Source organism: Erithacus rubecula (genome assembly GCF_903797595.1).
Source record: "Erithacus rubecula genome assembly, chromosome: 15".
In the NCBI taxonomy this organism is placed as follows: Eukaryota; Metazoa; Chordata; class Aves; order Passeriformes; family Muscicapidae; genus Erithacus; species Erithacus rubecula.
In genome coordinates, this window is record NC_136667.1 from 7995310 (window position 1) to 8018024 (window position 22715).

Sequence of the window (22715 nt, forward strand, 5' to 3'; positions counted from 1 at the left end):
CCAACCTCTGGCTCATTTAATAGACAATATTTAAACCACAGTTGCCTCTGAAGTACACCACACACAAAGGTAAAAACAGTATCTTCCAAACATTATCATAAACCATCTTTAAGGTGAATGTGCCCCAAACCAGAAGTCTCCATGGCTGCAATAAGGATGTTTGCTGCTGGTGATTTTTGTCACTAAGGCACAGCCCGCGCAGCTGCTGGAGGTGGGGCTGCACAGTCAGGGTGGTGTCCTGGCCTGTCCCCTGATAAATCCAGCTGAGAAAGCCACCATGGCTTTGGTGAGGCAGGGGAAACACAGAATGCCCACATGACCTTCTATTTCAGCTGATGAATTTCAGATGAGTGAGCTGGGACATTTTTGCCACTGAGGCCCTGAGGCTGCTGTCACTGGAGAGCTGCTGTGGAGATGATTCCCACAGTGGGACAGGCTCATGGCTCCTGTGCCACCCAAGTCCCACAGATGGATGCATTTCACTGTTGCACAGTGATTTTCCAGACCCTCAAGTGCTACCTATGGAACACTTGGCATCTTGCATGTCATAGAGGGGCTTGAAAGAAAGACCCAGAGCTGTGGAAGGGTCTGGAGCACAAGTCTGATGAGGAGCAGCTGGAGGAGCTCAGCCTGGAGAAAAGGAGGCTCAGAGGGGAACTTCTCACTCTCTACTGGAAGGAGGCCATAGCCAGGTGTGGCTCAGTCTCTTCTGCCAAGTAACAAGCAACAGGACATGAAGAAATGGCCTCAACCTGTGCCACGGGGGGGGTTAGATTGGATCAGAAAAATGATTCACTGAAAGGGCTGTTATGCAGTGGCACAGGCTGCCCAGCAAGAGTGGAGCCACCATCCCTGGAGGTGTATAAAAAACACGTGGCTGTGGCACGTGGGGACATGGGGCAGTGGTGGACTTGCCAGGGTTAATGGCTGGAGTTGACCATTTTAGAGATCTTTCCCAACCTAAACAATTTTAGGATTCTGTACTGGTATCACACAAATCTGAGTCAGCAAGAAGCCCCCGAGCTCAGGTCCCCATCCCCACACTAAAGGCAGAGGGGTACAGGCAGGTCTGGTTCATGTATATATTGTCATAGTACTCAATACACTCAGAAATCTTAAAGCAAATTGTGACTTGGCATCTATAACTAAAAGATGTTGATACACAGACACTCAATGTGCTTTTGCAAAATGTCTGAAAACCTGTTCTTTTCATGTTTCCTCAATACAAACATGACTGCATTTTGCTTTAACTACTGCTGTGAGTCATATTATCATCAGGTAAACGAACTTGTTACCAATATTAAATCCTGGTAAATAAAAGAAGCAGACCAACCTGCAAGTTTTTTTTTTCTTTTCTTTTCTTTTTTTTTTTTTTTTTGAGTTTGCATGCTTAATACAGAACTAGCAGGTTTAAAATCTCACTGAACATTCTATGTGAATTAATCAGATTCTAGAGTAATGTGGGAAAGAAAATAATGAAAAGTACAGCTTTTCATTTAAACATATGCAGCTCTTTTCATGCAGGGTTTTCATTTAGGATTTTTTTCTGCTTTTTTTAAATTACACTTTGCATTAAAGAACATAGCCAGTGTAAACACAGTCTGTAACACTTATAAAACAGTGCAAATTTTGTAAATTTTTGGGAGGAAGTTGAAATACATATATTTATAATGGAGGTAAAATCACTTTCTTTCTCAGTAGAAAAATACGTCTATTAAACACCTATGTTTGGAACTTAACTTCACAAAAGAGCAAGTTATAGTTCTATACTGTGTAATAAATTAAAATATTTTCTAGATTTCAATTTTCAGTGTTAGTGTCAAACGCATAATAAAATTAGAAAAAAATGAGAGAAACAGGTATTATTTAGAACCTAATGAAAAATCTTACAGACAATGACTGGTGAAGGAGGGCACAGAATACAGAACGGGGGAAAGAAGCAATGGAAAAATACTGACCTCTATGAATTATTGCACATTTGAGATCATTTTCACAGCCTTTGGGCCAATTCTGGATACTTTTAAGTCTTAGGTCAGTGTTTGTTTCCATTTGACTGTAGGGTACAATTTAGGAACCACAGCAAAATGTCAAGGATTTACTGAACTTGTTTGCTGATGAAACCACAGACAGCTGAGTGCAGAGTGCTAACTTTTATTCATGCAATCAAAGAGAGCAATGCTAAAGACATACTGAAGCACAGGCAAAGTTGCCTGCCTTAAAAATATTTTTGGGAATTTGCAGATCTTACTGAGACAAAACTCTCATGTCTGCTGTGTTTACATTAGAGCCATGTCAAAACCTGCAAAACTGGCTTTTGCCTTCATTATTTAGAGCTTTTTTTTCCTTTACTATGGTTGTCTCCATAGCCTGACTCTGCAACCCTTACCCAGCTGAGTGTGGAAATCTCCATGGAACACTCTGGCACTTGCTGAGCAGCAACACCTGATGCTGAGCACCTGTGTAACAATTCTCACCCACCAGCAGCAGGAGTGCCACTCATGAGAGCTAAATGACAGGATCCTATGTGACTGATGGGATCACTCACACAAGTGGGAAATGAAAGACTTTGCCAGCTGCTTAAAAATATCATTTTTCACTAGTTGCACAGACAGCAGAAATATTCCTGCTTCTGCCATATTTAAAAGGTGTATCAATTGGCAGGTAGATAAACAAAAGAGAAAACTGTTTCAGGTGATTATCACTGCAACAGAAGTCAGGCTTACTAGTTAACCTGAATAATGGATAATTTAGCACTTAATCTCTGAATATTGCTGTAGTACTTCTTTTCTATTGCTGATGTGTTACAAAAAAAGGTTAATTTCAAATTGTAACTACTGGTTTTGGAAAAAAAATCCTAAATAAAATTACTTTTCTACAAATCTTAGATCTTAAGAAATTTCAGATTAATGAATTGGCCAATAGACAGCTAAATTTATACTTAAACCGTTAGGAAAAAGTTATTAAAAATCTGCAAAAAATTGTGAAATAATCTATAGCTGAGAGAAAAATTGTTTAAAATCCTCCTAAATATCTTCCAATATTCTAGTAAGTTGTTTAATAAAACCACATTGCTAAACATTGACTAGGAATACAACATGCCTCAATAATAAAATGAAGAGATGCTGATGGGAGCAGGTGATTTATTTTGTAGTAACTGTTCCTATGCACTTTATTGATAAAGCTTCGTCTGCATTGTTTCAGCTGGGCATCTTCTAAGAAGTATTTGCAAGACAATGTTACCAGGAAGGTTTCCTTCTCCTTCCTTTTCAAGATGATTCACCCCTTGTGGTCTGTGCAGGAGATAATAATTTTTGTAGCACGATTAGAATTTCAAACTGTACTGTAGTCTACATGAAAAACCCAACAACTCCTGTGTATTCCAAATACTGTTACTGAGATATGTATGGATGCTGGAGATCGTGTACAGTGACCTTTTATCCATCCCAGACTGCAAACCTACTGTGAAGTGGCGGGATGTGTTTTTTTCCTCTCCCCCCTCCTTTTTAAAGAAGCAATAAAACTGTACCTTAAAAGACAGGAAGGACATTACTGAGCTACAAAAGAATGCCCCCTTCGTCAATAATTTGTAAATGTAAACAAAAAAGTTCAAGTAGAAAAGCAAACAAGTGTGCTGCCGCTTCGAGTAAGTTTTCCCGGCCCATGCAGGGCAAAGTTCTTTCCAGACGCCCCTTGACGGGCATCCATCCCTGAGAGCCCCGGAGTCACTACCAGATGTCACTGGTGAGGCTGAGCTCCTTGGCCGACAAGGGCAGCAAGGGGGTGTTCCTGTGGAGCTCCGCGGGGCCCTTGGCGCTGCTGAGAGGTAGCTGCCCGTTGAGCAGGGCCAGGGGGATGTTGCAGTAGGTGTGCTGGCCGCCCAGCGCGCCCGGCTGGCGCTCGGAGCCGCGGCAGCGGTGCCCGGCGCGCAGCAGCGCGGCTGAGCCGCCCGTCACGGCCAGCGGCGGCACCGCCGGCAGCTCCCCGAAGAGACCCTGCTCCGCCGAATCCAGCACCTGCTGCCGACACACCGCCTCCTTCTTCTTCCCCGGCATCTCGAAGACCAGGCGCTTCCAAAACTTAGAATTCAGTTTGCTGCTTTTTGGTCCTTTCCACTTGACCACTGAGAGAAGTTTGATGGTGTGCTTTAATGATTCCACTTCATGATAATTCACCTTCCCTTTTAATTCAGTACACTCAATCAAAATAACTTTGATTTCTCCACTGACTAGCATGTTATGGAGTCTGTTTTCCATCTCAAAAATACTCCATCCTCTCCTGAGAACATAGTCTGGAGTTAACACGATAATGAGTCTTCTGCTTTGCTCAACACATCTTGTGAGATCTTCAATGTAGGCTACAAATTATAGAAAGAGAGAAAGAGTAAAGAATAAAGAAGTCTATTGTATTAAAACATCAGGCTTGCAATCAAGTTTAACAAAAACCTGCATTTTACTGATCCGCACCATTTAAAACAACGGGCATTTCAATATACTCCGATAAAAATAGGATTGTGTATCACAAAATATTTACACGTAGAAAACTCCTTAATAACACCCTGCATCCTTTGCTATTTTTTTCCCTGTTCGTTGCAGCAGAATGACATTTACATAACACCCTTGCTGTGTATGTGCATTAGTGAATAAAACACACAGTTCACTTAGTGAAAAAAATGTAGGTCAAGATCAATGCAATGTTTGTGTAAATTCTAACATTAACATTGGTTATGATTAACACCGTGCTGGGGGAAGCAAGCTCTGGGAAGTGCTTCTCGTGTTCAGATGCAAAGACATGAGAGTGCTGCAGGGTGTGTGAACCATAACTTGCAAAAGCTCAAAAAGAAATGAACCCTCATCACATGCAGTGCTTGTGCCATTGCATAGAAGCATCACTTTTTCTTCTTTACCTTTGACCACAAAAGCATAAGAAGATTCTTTGTGGCCCAGTGGTCTGTTTGAATATCACAAACCTGTGCTTCTATGTACCCCAAGGTATTAACAGAGACTTCACAAGTGACAGAACAAATGGAAAATTTAAACATGTTCGAAGTATTTATTTGTTGAGACATCAGTGACAAAGAAAAGAGTAGAAATCTTTTATTCATGCATGCCAAGTAGTTGCAAATGAACAATGTAAGCAGAACTGCCAGCCCCATCAGCAGCTCCATGACACCAGTTTATTGCACTTCAAAACATTAGTGAGTTGGACTTTGATCCCTAAGGTTCACTCATCCCAGGGATGGTAGGGAAGAGAAGCCAAATACACTGGTCTGACATGGAACAGGATGAGAAAGAGATCTACTTACAGACCTGATCCAAAACCCATTCAAATGAACAGACTTCATTCAACAAACTTTAATGGGTTTTGGGTCAAGACCAGAAAAATTAAATCCCTTGAACAAAACCAGTAAGGGCAGGAAACGTTCATTGGTTGCACAGCATTACAACTGAGACAAGATATCTGTGTTTGTAAACTACATGAACCTCTTGACCATGCCACTGGGAATGTGCTGCCTAACAAGAGAGGAGAAGCACGTGTTAGAAATGAAGACTTGGACACAAGAGCTGCACAGAACAGATCTTTACTAGAACAGGGCAGGACCTCTCTTACACATCTGCCCTCTAGAAGGAACAATAATTACAAATAACATAATTAATCAACATCTGTTACTGCAAGACTCATTTTATAGTCCCAGGCACCATACCACAGCATGCTTATTCACACCACTTCCAGTAAAGTAAATAGCTACAAAATAGGCCAACAGGAACATTCTAAAATAGCTTATTTTCATGAGACTGAAGGCATAGTTAGCATCAAATCTGCCTTTACCAATGTTTTATTTCACCACTTAGCAGCAAGAAGATTTTTTTTCACAAATGGAAAAAAGAGGCAATTGCAAACATCCCACAGACACACAAAAGTTTAAGACATACACATACATTACAAATGTCTATGCAACAGTCCTGACTTTTAGTAAATGGTTTATGACTTTTTAATCATGCAGCATTTACAGTTGTTTTTTTTTTTCTTTTTTTCTTGAAATATTTTATGAGGAAACCCCCCATTGTTCTGTGTAATTAATGAAAAAAATTCAACATTAAAATCCATGGGAGAGGCAGTGGAGTGGGGAGAGAATCAGCAACAATGAGAAAATGATAAGCAGAACTGGTGAAACAAAACTTAAGGAAAGGTAGAAATGTTCAATACAATGGAAAGATATTATCCCAATGTATCAACAGCTCAGACTCTTCATTTTCTTCCTTTCTTTCTGCTCCCAAAAAGAAAGAATTTAGGTGGGAAGCTTCATCATTAGAGGTTGAATCTGCAAGATACAGTAAAACAACAAACTATCATGCATCTTTCCTGAGACATATTCATCCCTCCTCCAAACATCTCAGAACACTGCTTTGCACAAGACAATTCTCTGCAGGACAAAATATTGAGCAGTGCCTTATGTCCAGGGTAGTGCTGAGCATGGCCATGCATATCCAAATGCATCCAACTGAGAAAAACACAAACCAACAAAACAAAACAAAAAAAATCACTCCACTTTCATATCTTCAAATATCCAGCACCAATCATTTCAACAGCAACACCCTGGCAATAATCCTTCATACCAACACAATCAAAAAGCTGTCAGCCTTTGCCCTGGGCAAACAGGGTGGAAAGAAGATGGGAGAAATTCCCTATTTTCTTCAGTGGGCAATTCTCTCATCTGCACTCTTCATGTCTCATTGGGATGCCCATCTTTCTTACTAGGTATTGCTGCATGTTAGAGCTCTGTCCTCAGCTGACTAGTAAACATCTTCACAAATGGCCATGAGGTGATCCTCAAATTCCACATTTGGAGCTGGTCAGTTGTAAACATGGCCAATGAGCAGGGGACTTGCTGATGCACTGAGGATAAAGTACACTGAGTTATAAGAAACTGGAATCCCAAATTTCCAGCTCTGGTGCAGAAATACTTAGTACTCCCACTAAACCCAGCCTGCGACTACTACTGAAGGTAGGCGAAGTTTTTCTGGAGCCTGTGGTTCCATTTGGTGTACTCTACAATATGTCAGATTTGCACAACTTGAACACTTATGTGAAGAAAAGCACTGGGAGACAGATTCCTGACTCTGGAAATTCCAGCTTTATTTTTCCTAGTGCTACCAGTCTGACTGCATAAACCTTTGAGTTGCTAAATCATCCACTCTCCTTTTACTTCAGAATAGGAGACTTCCTGAAATACTGCAGGTTCAGTTGCCTGTCTCAAATGTTCAGTCCACCAGAAGGTACTAAATCCAAGCAATCCATATTGCAGTGTGGGATGGAGAAAGGGTTGCTTTCACCTTTCCAGTGAGTTAAGAAATTATTGTCAGGAAATGGTTTTCATTTACAAGAAAAAAAACAAATAAGGACTTCATGAATAATGTCACCAATTAGTATCAACTGTAAAGTTCCAGAGCAACATATTTCCATCAGTTAAATATAACTTCACTGTAACTTCACTTTTGCTGCAGAAGGTGTCAACTTCAATGATATTTCATTATAACGGGAGAAGAAAAATTGTCTTGACAAAGTCAGTATGGAATTATTCACTTTTAAGTCCCAAGGATTGTATTTTATCATAAATTAGAATGTAAAAATAAGATGTCAGTGTTAGATCGAATCACTTGTTTCTACTGAAAAAACACATTTCAAATTTTGACTGTTTCCCCCCACCTTGAAACACCATTTTGCAATATGGTACAAAACTGTCCTCAAAATATTAGCAATTCCCATAGGTAAAAAAAAAAAAAAATCATTTTGAATGGCTCTGTCAGTCACATTCAATGCAATGCCCAAGGAGGAGTGGACAGCAAGAAGTGTTATACCCAAACCCAAAAATCATTTTAGTCTTGCCAGCACATGGCAAGCAAATTTGTTTTGACAGCAATTATGTGCTCACCAAACACCATCTACATGTAACGATGCTGAACTGTGGTTTGAAGCACTGAAGAAGAGAATTTCAAGAAATGCATCCTGTTTGCAATTCAATGATGTGTGACTGCCTATGGAATCCTTAATGAGCCACATTAAGCATAGGCTGGAAGGAAACCTAATATGCAAGCAGACTAGGAGCAAAGAAATTAATGAACACTATGGGCACAGAGATGCTTGTACAAAGAAATGATTGACTAGCCAGATTCAGATGATTTGCAGAAGGAGTTGAGGGAGAAGGAAAAGACACTAGAAATCATATAAAATCCTACAGATATTTTTGGGAAACATGGTTTGCAGCACTATGAGAACCAAAGAGTATCTACCATGAAATCCATGCTTGGTTCCTGACACTCTGAAAATAACCAGCCTTTCTGTGTTTGACAGTGTGACCATCACTTGAGAAAGTTATTTATAGAAGAGTAATTCAGTCCTGGTTTCCTAGCTGAATAGTTCCCAAACCCAAGTCTGATTACTTTATTATAACACCAATGATTTTGTGTCTTTTCCTATTTATTAAATATGTTTTGCTTCTCTTAGCTTGGACCAGAACAACTGAAACACAGAGCAGAGTAATGGCCCCTTCCCAGAGAGAGCCCAATCCTAGGATGATCTGAGGGATAGCAGATGAATTCAACATAAACAAACAAATAATGCAGACCAGTGCAGTATGGGACAGGCAGCCCATCTGCCTTTTGTTCATATTTATTCCTTTTTCAGCTGATGTCCATGTGCTATCCTCACTACCCTCACCCAAACCTGACATTAAAAGTAAGATACATACAAAGCAGACAACCTGGGACTTCTGAAAGGAGTTTGTGGAGCTGAATACTGTATTCCTGTTCCAAAGAAATGGTATCCTACAACTAACTGAGGCTCCTTGGGAACCCCAGACACTTGGTCCAACTGGGTCTTCTTCATGCAGGAACCCAGGAAACGAATTCACCAGGCAAAAACCACACAGATGGGCAGACAAAACTCCTAGGTGCCAGAACTACAATATTGACTGTCGTGTGCTTTTTATCACATGCCTTACACATTCTCCCCTTGTGCTGAGAACTTCTTATTTTTCAGGTAAATAAATATTTTTGTTCCATCACCATTATTCTTTCACTGCCTGATCTTCATGGGCCGACCTGGAGTGAACTGTTTTTGCAATCCTGTCAAGAACAAATGCACATATGCTTGAAGAACAAGTAGATGATGCTCTAATAGATATGTATTGCTGGTATTAAAAATCTAACTTGACAATTTTTACCTCTTCATTTTCAGGTTTAAATAATTTGCAGAAACCATGGAGAAAACTACTTTCTTCTGATGTAGTCCTGATTTTAGAAGAGTGAAGTGCAAATAAATATTTTTCACTTCAGATATCATCCTTGGCAAGACAAAAAATGGCTCAGGTGAAAACATAACTCATCTTGTTAACCGCCCACCAACTATTCAATCTCCTCACGTCTCCCAACACTGAATTTAAAAAAAAACCTCACAGAACTTGAGTGTTTGTTGTGGGAAAGATTTGTTAAAAGAGCCCTGAAGATGAATAGGGTGAAAACAATGAGAACAGCTAAGGAATTCAGTAACAAGTGCAAGTGCATCTCAGGGATCTCAGTCTCCTTATGCAGGTGAACTTGTCCAATTATGCCTAATTTACCTGGGCAGGGAGGTGTGTGGGCTGTCAGCTTTGACAGAATGAAGAAGATTCATTCTGTTAAGACCAAAGAACATTCTTTAAGAAAGAATAGCTGCTTCAGTATTTCCTATAACATGCAACTCAGTTCTGGGTTACAAACTCTACATTGCCATGTCTCCCTGCTGGGTTGCCAGTCTTGTCTCCCAGCCAGCACAGCTGTGTTGGATTCTTCTCTATCTGGCCAGTTCAGGGAGTTGAATCCATGCAGTGATGGATGCAGTGATGGAGCAGTGGCTCTCAGGCAGCACCAAGAGCCATCACAAGGGTCCTTGCTGGGCATGGTGTGATGGGCATCAGCGAGACTGTTGGCATACTCCATGGTGGTTCTCCCTCCCACTAGGACAAAATGTTCCACTGGCATAAAAACTGTATCCCAGCAGGGCTCAGAAACCAACACCTACTGCAAAACATGACTCAGCCCCAAACTGACCTGAAGCCTGGGATCTGCTTCCCAAGGGTGAAGAGGTGGCCCCAGTCCCCAGGGGCAGCACCTCTGTCCTGCTGGGGCAGCAGCAGCTGCTCCAGGGACATCCCTGAATCAGACACGGAGCTGAAAGCAGAGCTCCAAGTGCCCTTGGAGGAGGTGGCTGTGGGTGGGTCCCAGCCACAGCACATCTGGCTGTAATCTCTCCCTTGGCTGCACAGGGACATGCAGAGCCCATCACAGCTTTCCCCCAGAGGTTAGCCATGAGCCAGCTGGACAAAAACACAATCAAACTTGTCCCTGAATTTTCCCAAAGTCAGCTTTTTAGGTTGTTTGCAGAACCGTGCAAGAAAATTAATGAAATACTATTTAACAAATCTATTTTTTGCCTGCTCTCAAACGCAGGGAGCAGCTGTAGGAGCTGCTGCATGCCAAGAAGGAAGCGAATGGTGCACACCCTCCCGTGGCAGCTCCTACAACTGCAGGGACTGCAGGAAAAACCAGCTGGACACAGCCCCTGGCTGCACTGCTGGGGTGACACACACCAAGGCACACAGCATAGAGAAGGACACACATCAGAGCAGAGACTGGGGAATGATCACATTGATTAAAGTAATTCTCACTGAAAGATGAGGAAGTGAAGCACATGTGAGTAGAGATATCTCCTAAAATAAAATGATAGCTGTGATCAACCCCCCATTTTTCTATAGAAATCTACCCTGGAAGAACTATATATTTTGTCACATCTGCCACTTTTTGAGACAGTCACTCTAAAATACACTGTGTCTTCCTCTGAATTTTCTAGCAGGCCCATTCCACATCACACTGCCTTTACTGAGCACTGCAAGTCCTTGTGAGAGTGGCATGATGCAGAACACAGCCACGTTCCACTACTCCAGGGCACACAGAGAGCTCACAAATGCAGGAGGCTGAGTCTTCCCTCCTTCCCCATCCCCTCACCCTCCTTCTAGCCCCTCTTGAAATAAAGTGCTCTCCCCCATATCTTTTTCAAAGCTGAAGCATGCAAATCACACTCATTTCAGCTCCACATTTTATTCTGCCTTGTCATTATGTCTGATTAGGCGTTCTTGAAGCTCCATGTGTTAGAATCAGGCCTTTTCATAATACTGAAGAAGTGAGTTTGAGAGGAAAGAAGAAGGATTAAATCTGTGAATGTTCATAAATGAGAACTGACATTTTCAGGTACCCTACATTTTCAGGAGAGGTTTAATGAATACCCAAAGTGATGGCAAGTATTTGCTGAGTGCCTTGCTGACAAAAATAAAATACCATGCTGGCTGGAACAACAATTGGAAAAAAAGAATCTCATTTCAGATTAATCTGTGCTTCAGTATAGTTATTATTGAAGGGTTAACTTCAAACTTCTTAGTTCACTTGCATAACTGTTGTGTATAACTCTGTTATATTGCTGGATAGGAAACAACTAGTTACAACAATTCTGTGGTTTTTACTACGAAAGGATGTATTTTCTTTCAATAATATCTAAAAATTGTATATAATTTGCTTGTACTGTAAGAAATAAGAAAGCTATGAGCCAAGTCCCCTTTCTGGAATTTGTCACTAGGGGAAAAAAAAATTACACCTTGCAGGGGCAAAAAGAAAAAGTGAATCAGTCCTAAACTAGGAGCTGAAAATGCTTGTGATAAATTCAAAGCCCCTGCACAGGCCTTTCATGATCTCTGGTGAGGCTCTGACTCCTCTTTCCCAGTGGTAAAGAGCTCAGAGCTCTGTTTCCAGAGCTCCCAAAGGTCAGAGAAGAAACAGGCTCTGACTCCTGGGTCAGGCACTTGGAACAGTGAGGCAGCAGTTTCGAGTCTTTTGGCAGGCAGGTTGTAATGCAGTTCTTCTCGAGCTATTCCATGTTTGGGGACATCTGCTCCACTACAGCCACTGCTTTGTTCTCTTGTTCATATCTCCTATATAGCAGCACATACAGAGAGAAGCTCTTGTTCTCTTCTGTTGTTTTTATGAAAGTGATTTGGAGATGGAATTTGTAAAAAAAAAAAAAAAAAAAAACCAAAAAAAAAAAAAACAACCACAAAACCCCCTGATTTTTCACAAGGGTAGCACTTCAAATAAATGTGATATTACAGCAATAACATACTGTGCATTCAAAATTCATCAACACAATGGGTATGATTCATGGTGTTTTTGACTTGCTCAAAAATGAGTCTGGTAGAAGAAATGCCATAACTACCACTAGGAAAGCATTGACCTCTGGTGGAGACATCCAAAGGTGCTGCTGAATCTTATGAGACTTCCAAGTTGAGGAAAAGCACAAAGGACAATAGGAAAGATGACTTTTAGTTGTAAAGCTGCTGTAGAGAAAACAACTAATCATCAAAAAAACCCCAATAATCCCATTTTCAATCATGCAACAGAGATGATAAAATCCTTTTACGAATTTCCTGCTTAGTTACCTGTATTTGATGAAGACATTTTGAATTTGATATTGCTTGCAGTGCTGCAGCCTTCCCTGGGGGAAGGTCCAGCTCCTGCCCCCACTGCAAACAATGGCAATTCCCTCTGATTTCAGCAGTGCAGGAAAAGCTCTAACAGAGAACTCAAATTTGCAATGCTGAGGAAACTCTTCCAATCTTTGCAACAACTTCCCAAGCTTTTCCATATCTAGTACTTATGGCACAGTCCAGGCCTTTGTGACAGATCAGACAGAAATAAAACTGAAAAATCATAAATACTTACTTCCACTAGGGATCAGATCCCTATCTGGAATGAAGAGCTTATATCCATAGTGCTTTTCTAGAACATCTGGCAGAATTTCAAGTGCAAACTGCTCCTCTTCATTATTATCACGATCTAATGCATCAGGATCCACTTTGGTGTATGAAAGATAAGCATCATATTCTTTGTTGTCTGTAAGAAAACAAATCATGTTCAGCCTGTTGTTTGCAAGAACATCATAAGGAACACAAATCATGTTCAGCCTGTTGTTTGCAAGAACATCATAAGGAACACAGGACAGGACTGGAAATTGTATTATTCCTTGAAAACACCAAGCACTGCCCAACAAAATGGGGTCTTTTCACTGGAACATATAATTTGGCTTCCAGGCAGAAATCATATGGATCCTTTCAGTTTTCTTCTGCATGCTGAGCAGTAACTCTGCTCCATGTGCTCAGACATGTGTCACAGCTGAAAAGATCATGGGGAAAAATTTCATACAAATACTAAAGTGGGAACTTTTATTTTAAGCCTTTACATATTTGCAATACAGTTAATTCAACTTCTATTCCTCAGGATTTCTAGGAGTATGGTAAAGTTTTGAGCTTGGAAAGTTTGAGCAAGGAAAATTTTCTTCTATAATTATGAGAAAAGACATGATTTAATTCAAATGAATTCTGACTATTCAAAAAACAATGCTAAATACAAACAGTCAAAATAATTTTTTTCAGAAAATCTCATAGTTTTAAAAATCAATATCATAATTTTAGATCCCAATCTACTTGATCCAGGAGATTTGAAATACTTGGAGATCACATTGTAACAGAGACAAATAACTGCCATAAAGGGCAACACTCCTCCTCCTCCTTCTCCTCCTGCCCAGCACTGGGGCTTGTCTCCAGCTCTGCTTCTGAAACATGGAGCTAAGAGCTCATGAGTGTGCCAGGAGCAGAAGTGGTGTCACCACAGAGCTGGGGATCCATGCTGGGATCAGACTGTCTTAGTGACATTTCTCTTTGTATTCCTCTGCACTAATAGAAAACAGTATATTGAAAAAGTCAACCTTCAGCAATTCAGTCTCCAGGGAAGACCACAGCTGCCATTATTTACAGAAAATGAAAAATCAAAGAGTTAATGTTGTGAGAAGAAAACTGCATGAATGGAGGGTTTCTGAGTACCAATTATCTGTAAAGAACAGTGCACATGAAAGATAATTAAAGCAGTTAAAATTCCCCAAAATATTCTGATAAAAAGTACAAATACCTAATCATAACAAAATATATCTCTTGATGACCTTGAACTGATGGTTACTTGTAATTCCTGACACAAAGCCAGACCTGTGAGGGTCAGAGCTGTAGTGAAATAAAGCATGTGAATAATTGCATATTTGTAAAAGGCAATTTCCCTAGTGTCACCATGGCTATAGGGAAGGATGGAAGATGTCCACCTGGTTTGCTGACATTCCTCTGAAGTCAACAAGCCAGCCAGCTGTGGAAGCCCATCCCAAACCTGCTGGTCTGTCCATAAAGAAGCCTCCCAGAACCTTTCAAGAGATGCCCGTGATCCTGTAGGCAGCACCCAGCAGAGTCAGAGCTGTGCAAGGGCAGCAGAGCCACGACACCCCTGAGACCCCTGAGACCACTGACACCACTGAGACCCCTGAGACCCCTGAGACCACTGACACCCCTGACACCCCTGAGACCCCTGAGACCCCTGAGACCCCTGAGACCAGTGACACCCCTGAGACCCCTGAGACCCCTGAGACCCCTGACACCCCTGAGACCCCTGAGACCCCTGAGACCACTGACACCCCTGACACCCCTGAGACCCCTGACACCACTGACACCCCTGACACCACTGACACCCCTGAGACCCCTGACACCACTGACACCCCTGTCACCACTGACACCCCTGAGACCCCTGCGGGGCACAGGTGCCCTCCTGTGCCCTCCTGCCCTGCCAGGCACCTCAGCCCAGTGCCAGGCAGCAATGCTGCCAGAACCAGCCCCTCTGGGCTCCTGGCAGCTCGTGCAGTGCTGTCCCAGCTCCACAGCCACAGCTCCCTCCCCAAAGCTCTGTGCACCAGGGCACAGGAGGAGCTGCCCGTGTTTGCCCACCCTGGCTCCAGGGGCTCTGGGAGCAGCACTGTTCCCAAATGGATCCTTTAATCCTCTGGGCCATTTTCTCTAAAAGCACTGCTACAACACAACACAGGAAGCCAGTGTGCCCAACATTGCTTATGTGGGATATTTTTAGAAATAGGAATAAAGCGGATTTGTTGAGTTCCAAATCTTTTTTAAAGAAAAACACATATAAGTGGAAAATGACCCTGTGATTGCATCCATACAGCTGAGCTCTCATGGGAGCTCTGAATGCTCCTACTACTGCCTACACAAGAAAGAAGAAACAAACATCCCCATATATGCTTTGACTTCTGAAACATTCTGCCTCCATCTTTCATCCTGCAGGATCAGAACAAGCCACAAAGCTGTGAAAGGTCTACAATTATGCACTGGAAAAATAAAACCTTGTTTTCAAAATTTATAGGCACAAAAAATCCACTATGTACTCATGGGGCTTCCTCCAAGCAACCAGAAAATAATACTGTTTCATAAATTAAAAAGTGATTGAACCAAGGAGGTTCCATGAGTACAAATGCAGCAGCTTCACACAGAAAACACAGGACAAACAAATTGAAGCAGGCTGGAAGAAGTCATCACTTTTGGTTGTTGTGATGCAGGGATATTATCTTGGTATAATCCCAAGGTGTATGAGGTAAAGTATTTCTCAATCCACATAATCTGGCCCTTTCCTTTGTCCTAGGTACCAGTATAAATATTGTGCAGCATCGTAGAGTATGGAAAAAGTATAATTTTAATTTTCTCCCAGTCATATATGAGGATCAAGAAGAACCAAGTTTACTGATCTCTATTCCTGCTATTTATCACAGAATCACAAAGTATTCTGAGCTGGAAGGAACTCACAAAGATAATTTTTTCTCTTTCTAAAATGCCCTAGATGTCATTCCATCCATTCTCCAAAACTCCAAGGGATTTCATTGTAGTGGAATCTTTTCACACCACATCTACCATTGTGAAACAGAAACATTTATTCCTGTGATAACAGAAGTGCCAATTGCAGAAAGCAACATGTCTATGCAACTGCACATTGTTTTGGCACTATGGAAAATGTGTTCCCTGCTCTCTTTTGAAATACACTAGAGTTACTAAATGTAGCATTCCACAGCCTGAGTGACTGCTAAGTGTTGCAGTGGGTATGGCAAGCACCTGTACTTGAATACTGCACTTTCTCTCTTTAGCAGATTCATGTTAATATTACATTAATTATGAAAGAAGTGTTAAAAACATACTAATAGAATTTAAAGACTAGGACTTAGTTTATAGGCAGGGCTTACTCATAGGAGAAGGAATGTTCTATATTCAGAAGAATTAAAGCTTCAGTTTAAAAATACAAGTTTAGCTTTAGGCACCAAACAGAATATATGCTAGTGAGAGGGATCTCAGGGGGCTTTGGGAGAAAGTCTTAGGGCTTTACTCTGTTGGGGACTTAGTAGTTTGAAATAGCAGCAGGTATCTTTTAGGATTCATCTCAATCTTGACACTTTGGATATCTGAAATATTTCCATTGCATATACTGAGTTTCCTGTGCAACTGCTTACCATCAGCTGCTTCATCTCCTCCAAAGTTCTGTCTGTAGAACAGCATTAACTCTATGTTGTAGCACTTATAGATGGTCACAAGCAAAATAAGCAGGAGAAGGATGGCTCCCAGTCCTCCAGCAAGCTCTATTTTGTAGATCAAATCTAAAATAAGCAAGGAAAGGGAAAAAGGGTTAGTATCTTTCCAAGCCATATTGTCTCTAAACCACTGTATAATCTCACATAAAATCATGCAGTTTCCAATTATAACCACTGAAACATTAAGAATGCCTATTAATTCTGTCCATTGCCTATTTCTTAATTTTACTCATTTACTCCATCTATTGCCTATCTGAAATAACCATGTGAAATCCAGAATGCATATATGTAAATCTCTTACACAGGAACCACGTAGTGATTTTATGCAGATGAGTAATCAACTTCTAATGCACTAGTGGAGTTTGAAGCATCTGCATTGGCAGAGTGCATTAAATGCTGTATGCAGCATGTGAGGACAGGTTGGGCTGGATCTAGTTCCTCCCCCACCAAATTAGACAGCTTTGGTTTTATATTTGTGAAGCCTGTGGACAAGCTAATGTGAGCTGCCAAGCCACAGCTTCAGCTGGATCACTGGAAAATGAGTTGAGCTTGCAGGAAGCCCAAGATAACACAAAAATCCAGGAGCACACATCAGACTGCAAAGTGCCACTTTGTCATTTTTACAGACAAACACAATTGTAGAGTTCACATTATACTTCAATATATATTTGCATTCTCACATATTTATAGAGTTCACATTATACTTTAATGGGACCGGAGTGTTAGTAAAATTGCCTACTCCAGATGCTTTTGTTAGGAAACATCACAAGAACTCAAAGAACTTCACAAATGCAGACACAGTGATCCATCTTTTACAACTGGCTTAGAAAAGAGAAGCAGCATGTTCAAGGTCATTCAGCAAACCAATGACAAAATGGGAAAACACCCCTTGGATATCAGTCCAGAGCTCCATATGATGCAAGAGACTAACTTGAACAGCACAGCTCTTTATCCTGAAATGTCCTCTGAAGGTAATGTTGCTCCTAACACCACTTGGCACATTACTTAGCCAGAAAAGACTGAGGAAGACAATTTGACTCTCACAGCCTGTATTAGTTCAGATAAGAAGTCATGAAGATATTTGCTGCTGTGACAAACACAGCGAGAAGTTGCCAAACTAACACAGGCAGGACAAAGTTTTTGTGATCTTTATGCTTCTAAAACTTAGGTCAGAAAAAATTACTTGTATGTCACTTGTGTCACTTTCAAGATAAAAAGCAAATTAGTTGCATATCTTTGGGGGTTATTCTTGCCTCACCATGCCTTGTATTTCAATAATTAACATCAGATGTCAAGCTATTCCCAGTTTGCAGTATCTCTGATGTCTGTCTGGCAAGAAGTCATGGACTAATAGATGGAAAAAGTCTATTATAATAGCTATTTAATCTCTTTGAGAACACAGGGAATGCATGGGACTTTTACTACACTGCATGATAAAGCTGCATGTGCTCTGGGGGATAAATCTAGGCAAATGGAGAACAGAGTTGGTTAAAATCACTTTTGAGGGGATTTTTGAAAAAATTGTATTGAATCTTTTTTTACTAGGAAATTTAGATGATGGCAAAGCTGCCAGCTTGGAAGGAAAGAAAATGCTGAGCATTGCAGCCCACACAGAAGGTGGGGGGAATGGCAGGGTATTAAGCAAACCCACAACAACCAGCTCAAAAGGCATCAAAAGGCATCAAAAGGCAGCTTTTGCATGTCCAGTACTTGTCCTTCTGCCCCATGAACTCTCTTGGAGGACAGACACAAGGTGGCAGAAAGCCAAGATTTTTGAGGTCTCCTTATTTCCATTCCCAAGTGGAGGCAGTGAGAAAAACCCAGGATGTTCAATTTTCTTGCCTACTCTACTTTAGTCTTGGCATCTGATTAATTCCTTCCTCCTCAAGTGGTCCTCATTGAGACAAATAAAGAAGCAGCATATCCAACACTAGAAAAGAAGTTGGTTCTGGTCTCTGTGCTATAAAAGTGACTGAAAAATAGCTAATAATATTGATATTTTCTAATGCAAAATCATGTAGAAGGACCTTGCCACAAGATATTACACATATTACAGAGGATCATGGTCTTTAAAATAGCAAAAGTCTCATAAATAACCAATAAATGAGAGGCAACTGTTTTAGAAGTTCCTCATAATTTAGTGATGTATCAGTATCAAACCCAACTCCCTAAAATTAGTTCCTTGCATGTCTTGATTAAAGGCAGCCTCCTTGAAAAAAATGTGAGGAAAAGTCATCATAATATTTACTTATATCTCAATTCACTACTTCTTGCCACTAAAAGCATGGTCTGACTTTATTCTGTGGTTTCTGACAAGTTATTTATCTTTCAGAACAGTTATATTATAGACTATGTAGAGTTCAGTCACTGAAATGCTGGACTGTTTTCAAACCCTTTTGAAGGGAATCCTGAACTATTCCCACAACTAAGGGACAACTGGGTGTATATTGCATTTCCATGTTATTTGAGCACCAAATATGCTAAAACAGCATGGGGGGAAAAAAAAGGCAAACCAAACCCAGGATTGTCCAGAATTTATTTCTGAACAGTTTGAAAGCAAGTAACAATGTGGTCTTGAATTAAGGCAGTAAAGAAGAATGTGACAGCAGACAGTTGTGTTCAGGTCTTAGGAGAATGTCTGATTCTGCCTTTGTGTTGGTAGCTTTGGGTTTTAAACTAGATTTGGTTCTTTTTTAGGTGAAAACCCCCAACAATAAAAATAATCCTAAATGATGGCACATGTTCTCTGGCTACTGCTACACCAGAGCTGTGCAAACAGCACTCCTGTATTCTCCTGAAGGTTTGTGGGGACTGTACTACTAATACAGCAGAAGACTTTAATATATTTTCCCTGAAACATTTGAACAGCTAATTTTCCTTTCTTTCTTTATTTTTTTTTTCCAAGCAAATTATGTGCTAAAAATAACCATCTGATGTCAAAACAAAAACTCAAGAAAATCTTATACAACATCTACAATTTAGATTTTGGGTTTATTCCTGTTTTTCATCCAAGTAGAAAAAAAAACCAAAAAAACCAGAGGGCAGATCTAGAGACAAAACAACTACAAGTGCCTCTTGTCAAACATGGATAATGCAGCTGTTTACAGGTAAGACTTTGGAAGGAGGGGGGTTTCTCTAACTGAGAGATCTGTGCTGCAACACATTGCAGTACAAATCCCTTCTTTGACACACACAAAGGATGCTGGTCAACAGCTTTCTGCAAGTTCTGCCCTAAATCTTGTCCCAGCTCAGTAAATACAGTAGTATTTCCTGACTCATGAATATCTACAGTAAAATCTAAGCTGGAGAAAGTTAGGATAAGAAGCAATTAAATCAAGTTGAAGAAAGGAAAAGTTTGGTCAAGTATTTGTGAGAACTTAATAAATAACAAACAGGACAATGGGACAGGCAGTCAAAGGACACAGTAAAATACAGTGGTTATTTTAAATGACACTTTAATAGCTTGAAAATCAACTACTGAGAGTGCCTGAGGGGAATATAAGTTTTCTACAGCCACAGTGCAGAGAGAAATGAAATAGTAGCTGCAAAGTGATCCTTTCCACCTCCAAATTCTGTATTCAGCAGTGCTTCTTCCATAACTCCAGCAAAGCTCTGAAATATCTGCATTTTTTTTGTTATAAATAAACCTAGCTTGTTATTCTACTATATGCACACAGCAGAACATTTACCAGTGCCAACAGAGATATACTTACATACAATCAGTTGTTTATTTATGAGGTTCAGTGGAAGGAAAGGTAGAACTCTTTTTGCATTCTAGAGAGACAAATCCTTCATCATGATGATCAGATTCTCTAATTAAAGTTGTGACAACCTGTCAGTTTAGAATTGTAGAATTGCTTTGGTTGGAAAATACCTCCCTGATGATTGAATCCAACCATTAACCCAGCACTGCCAAGCCCACCACTAAACCATGTCTACACCTCCATGGCTTTCAAATTCCTTCAGGGATGGTGACTCCAGCATCCCTGGATCCTTTGTCACCTGGCAGCTTTTCAGCCCCTCTGCCCCAGCCTGGAGCTTGTTGTGACCCAAGGGCAGGACCTTGTTCTTGTGGAAGCTCATACAAGAGGCCTCAGCCCATGGATCCAGCTGGTCCAGACCCCTCTGCAGAGCCTTCCTGCCCTCCTGGATGTAAGTCTGTAGTAGATAGCAGAATGACCTGCTAGATAGACATTCCTTTATTCCAACTTTGCTGCAGTGAAAGCACACAAAGAACTGGAGCTGCCCTTTCAGTTTCATGAAAACAATCATTCTCCTGCTTTGGCAAAATAATTTACATCCAAGAATGATGGCAGAGACCTGGACAATGTATCAACTCTTCAGTCAGTCTCCTGTGCTGATGTTCTGTGGGTTCACAGAACAGCTTTGCCTCGAGGGTGGAACATTCTTTGCTTTCCCAACAATTAGTACAGCTTTTGCATTTCCTAATACATTGTATCTTCGAGAGATCAGCATCCAATTTAAATGTCAGCCAACTTGTGAATAGGAGAGTTGATTGAACAAACAAGAGAAGAACTGCCATGAGATACTGTTACACTCCTTTGATAATGACTTTTTCAAACACAGAACACAGTAGCACTTTTAAATTTGGCACAATCAAATCCAAATGAATTCCTTTCTGCTATAGATAATTTGTCATTAGTGGTGTTCCCCATTCAGGAACAGCATAAAGCAAGACAATCATGATGGAGTAACTCTCCATGTATTTGTAGCTCCCACTGCATGTTTTCATTCCTGATGCAGTTAGAAATCAAGATGCATGGAGCCAGCTTAAAGTTTTCAACTTAAAACACGAAGCCAGGAAATGGAGAGACATGAGAACATCTAAATTCACTGCCAGGGCACATGATCTAAGAAATGTATGTTTTAACTGGCCTAGTCAGTCAATTCTGGGTCAAATTCATATTCAAATACTTCTCCTGATAACTGGTGTCTTATGGGTGACTTCTTCAGGCAAGTGCATCACCTGCAAGGCCAATTTTCTAGACACCAAGGAACAATCCATGACTTTTTCTCCCACAAACGGTAAACTGAAGCTGTACACAAGCACACTTCAGCTCCAAGCAGGCACACACAAATCCAGCCTGGCTCAGAGAGGTTAGCAGGAGCTCTGACTGAAGTGCTGCTGCAGAGGCAGGTGAGATCACAGGTAACTGGGAAGGGAGAATTACCTTTTTTACGCAGAAGAACACTGGCATGTTTCCGTCCATTCCTGTTCTCCACGTGACACGTGTAGTTAGCCAGGTCTGCCTCTTCCACAGCATCAAAGATCAATGTCAACTCAACTTCTTTTTCTCCAAGATGTTCTCTGAGGAGTCTGAAAGGAAGGATACAGCCTTTGCTTCAACTGGATTAATACAGATGGTAGATTCCCAAAAACACTATGATTTCCCAGCACGAGACCAGTGTTCCTTGGCCTCCTTCAGTCCTGGAGAAGCACTTAAAAGGAGACTCATGCTGGCTGAAAGAGGCTCCACAGAGGCATTTTCATAACCACCAGAGGGTTTTTATTCTTGCCATGTCTAGTGAGGTGCTGAACCAAGTGCAGGAAGAGTGGCCATGCACAATTGTTATGTGTGGCTTCTTTACATTGGCTCAATCAGAATTAAATGGTAAAAACAATGCTTCTTTTGAAAAAAGTGAAAAATATTCATTTTCCAGAAGCAGGATGTACTACTAAGCCATCAGTGAACAAATTACAGAGCAATTTTAAGGCTGGGTATTGTGATACATTTTAATTCAGTCTGGAAAATCAACAAAAAGAGCTGTGCTACTCTGAAATTTTCCTCTATTTTTGGGGGCTAGATCCTGACTTTTGAGGGGAACAGTGTCAAGAACAAGAGCTCTCTGCTCCTCTGAGAGGAAAAAAGGAGGCATGTGAAATTCCCATAAATGGAATAAAAGTTCTAGCAGACTTTCAGGCCAGAGGTACAGCCTTTTCATGTCATTGTTCTCATGTGAACATTAAAAAAAAAAGCAAAGTAAATGCAAGTTTTCTGCTGCTGACATCAAGTCTAAAAATACAATACCCTATTCTCTCAAAAGGCTTATCATTGCTCAAGAAAATGTTGGTGCTCCTTTGAACAGGGAAATGTAACATCAAGTAAAATCCTGTTTGTGTAATGTTGCACAAGATGGGGAACAGAAAATGTGGG

The 22715-nt window shown here is 40.9% G+C and overlaps 1 protein-coding gene across 6 annotated transcripts in view; it reads right to left on the bottom strand.

Annotated features, from left to right (window-relative positions):
* Positions 1-3123: 3123 nt before the first annotated feature.
* IL1RAPL2 (interleukin 1 receptor accessory protein like 2) overlaps positions 3124-22715 on the bottom strand; it is a 359275-nt gene continuing 339683 nt past the window's right edge. For all 6 annotated transcript variants that reach the window (XM_079318894.1, XM_079318892.1, XM_079318890.1 and 3 more), the window contains 4 exons: positions 21732-21877; positions 16462-16605; positions 12804-12974; positions 3124-4354 (listed from right to left, as the gene is read on the bottom strand). In XM_079318894.1, the coding sequence (XP_079175020.1) occupies positions 3726-4354; positions 12804-12974; positions 16462-16605; positions 21732-21877 (1090 nt within the window). In that variant the 3' untranslated portion in view covers positions 3124-3725. The remainder of the gene's footprint in view (positions 4355-12803; positions 12975-16461; positions 16606-21731; positions 21878-22715) is intronic.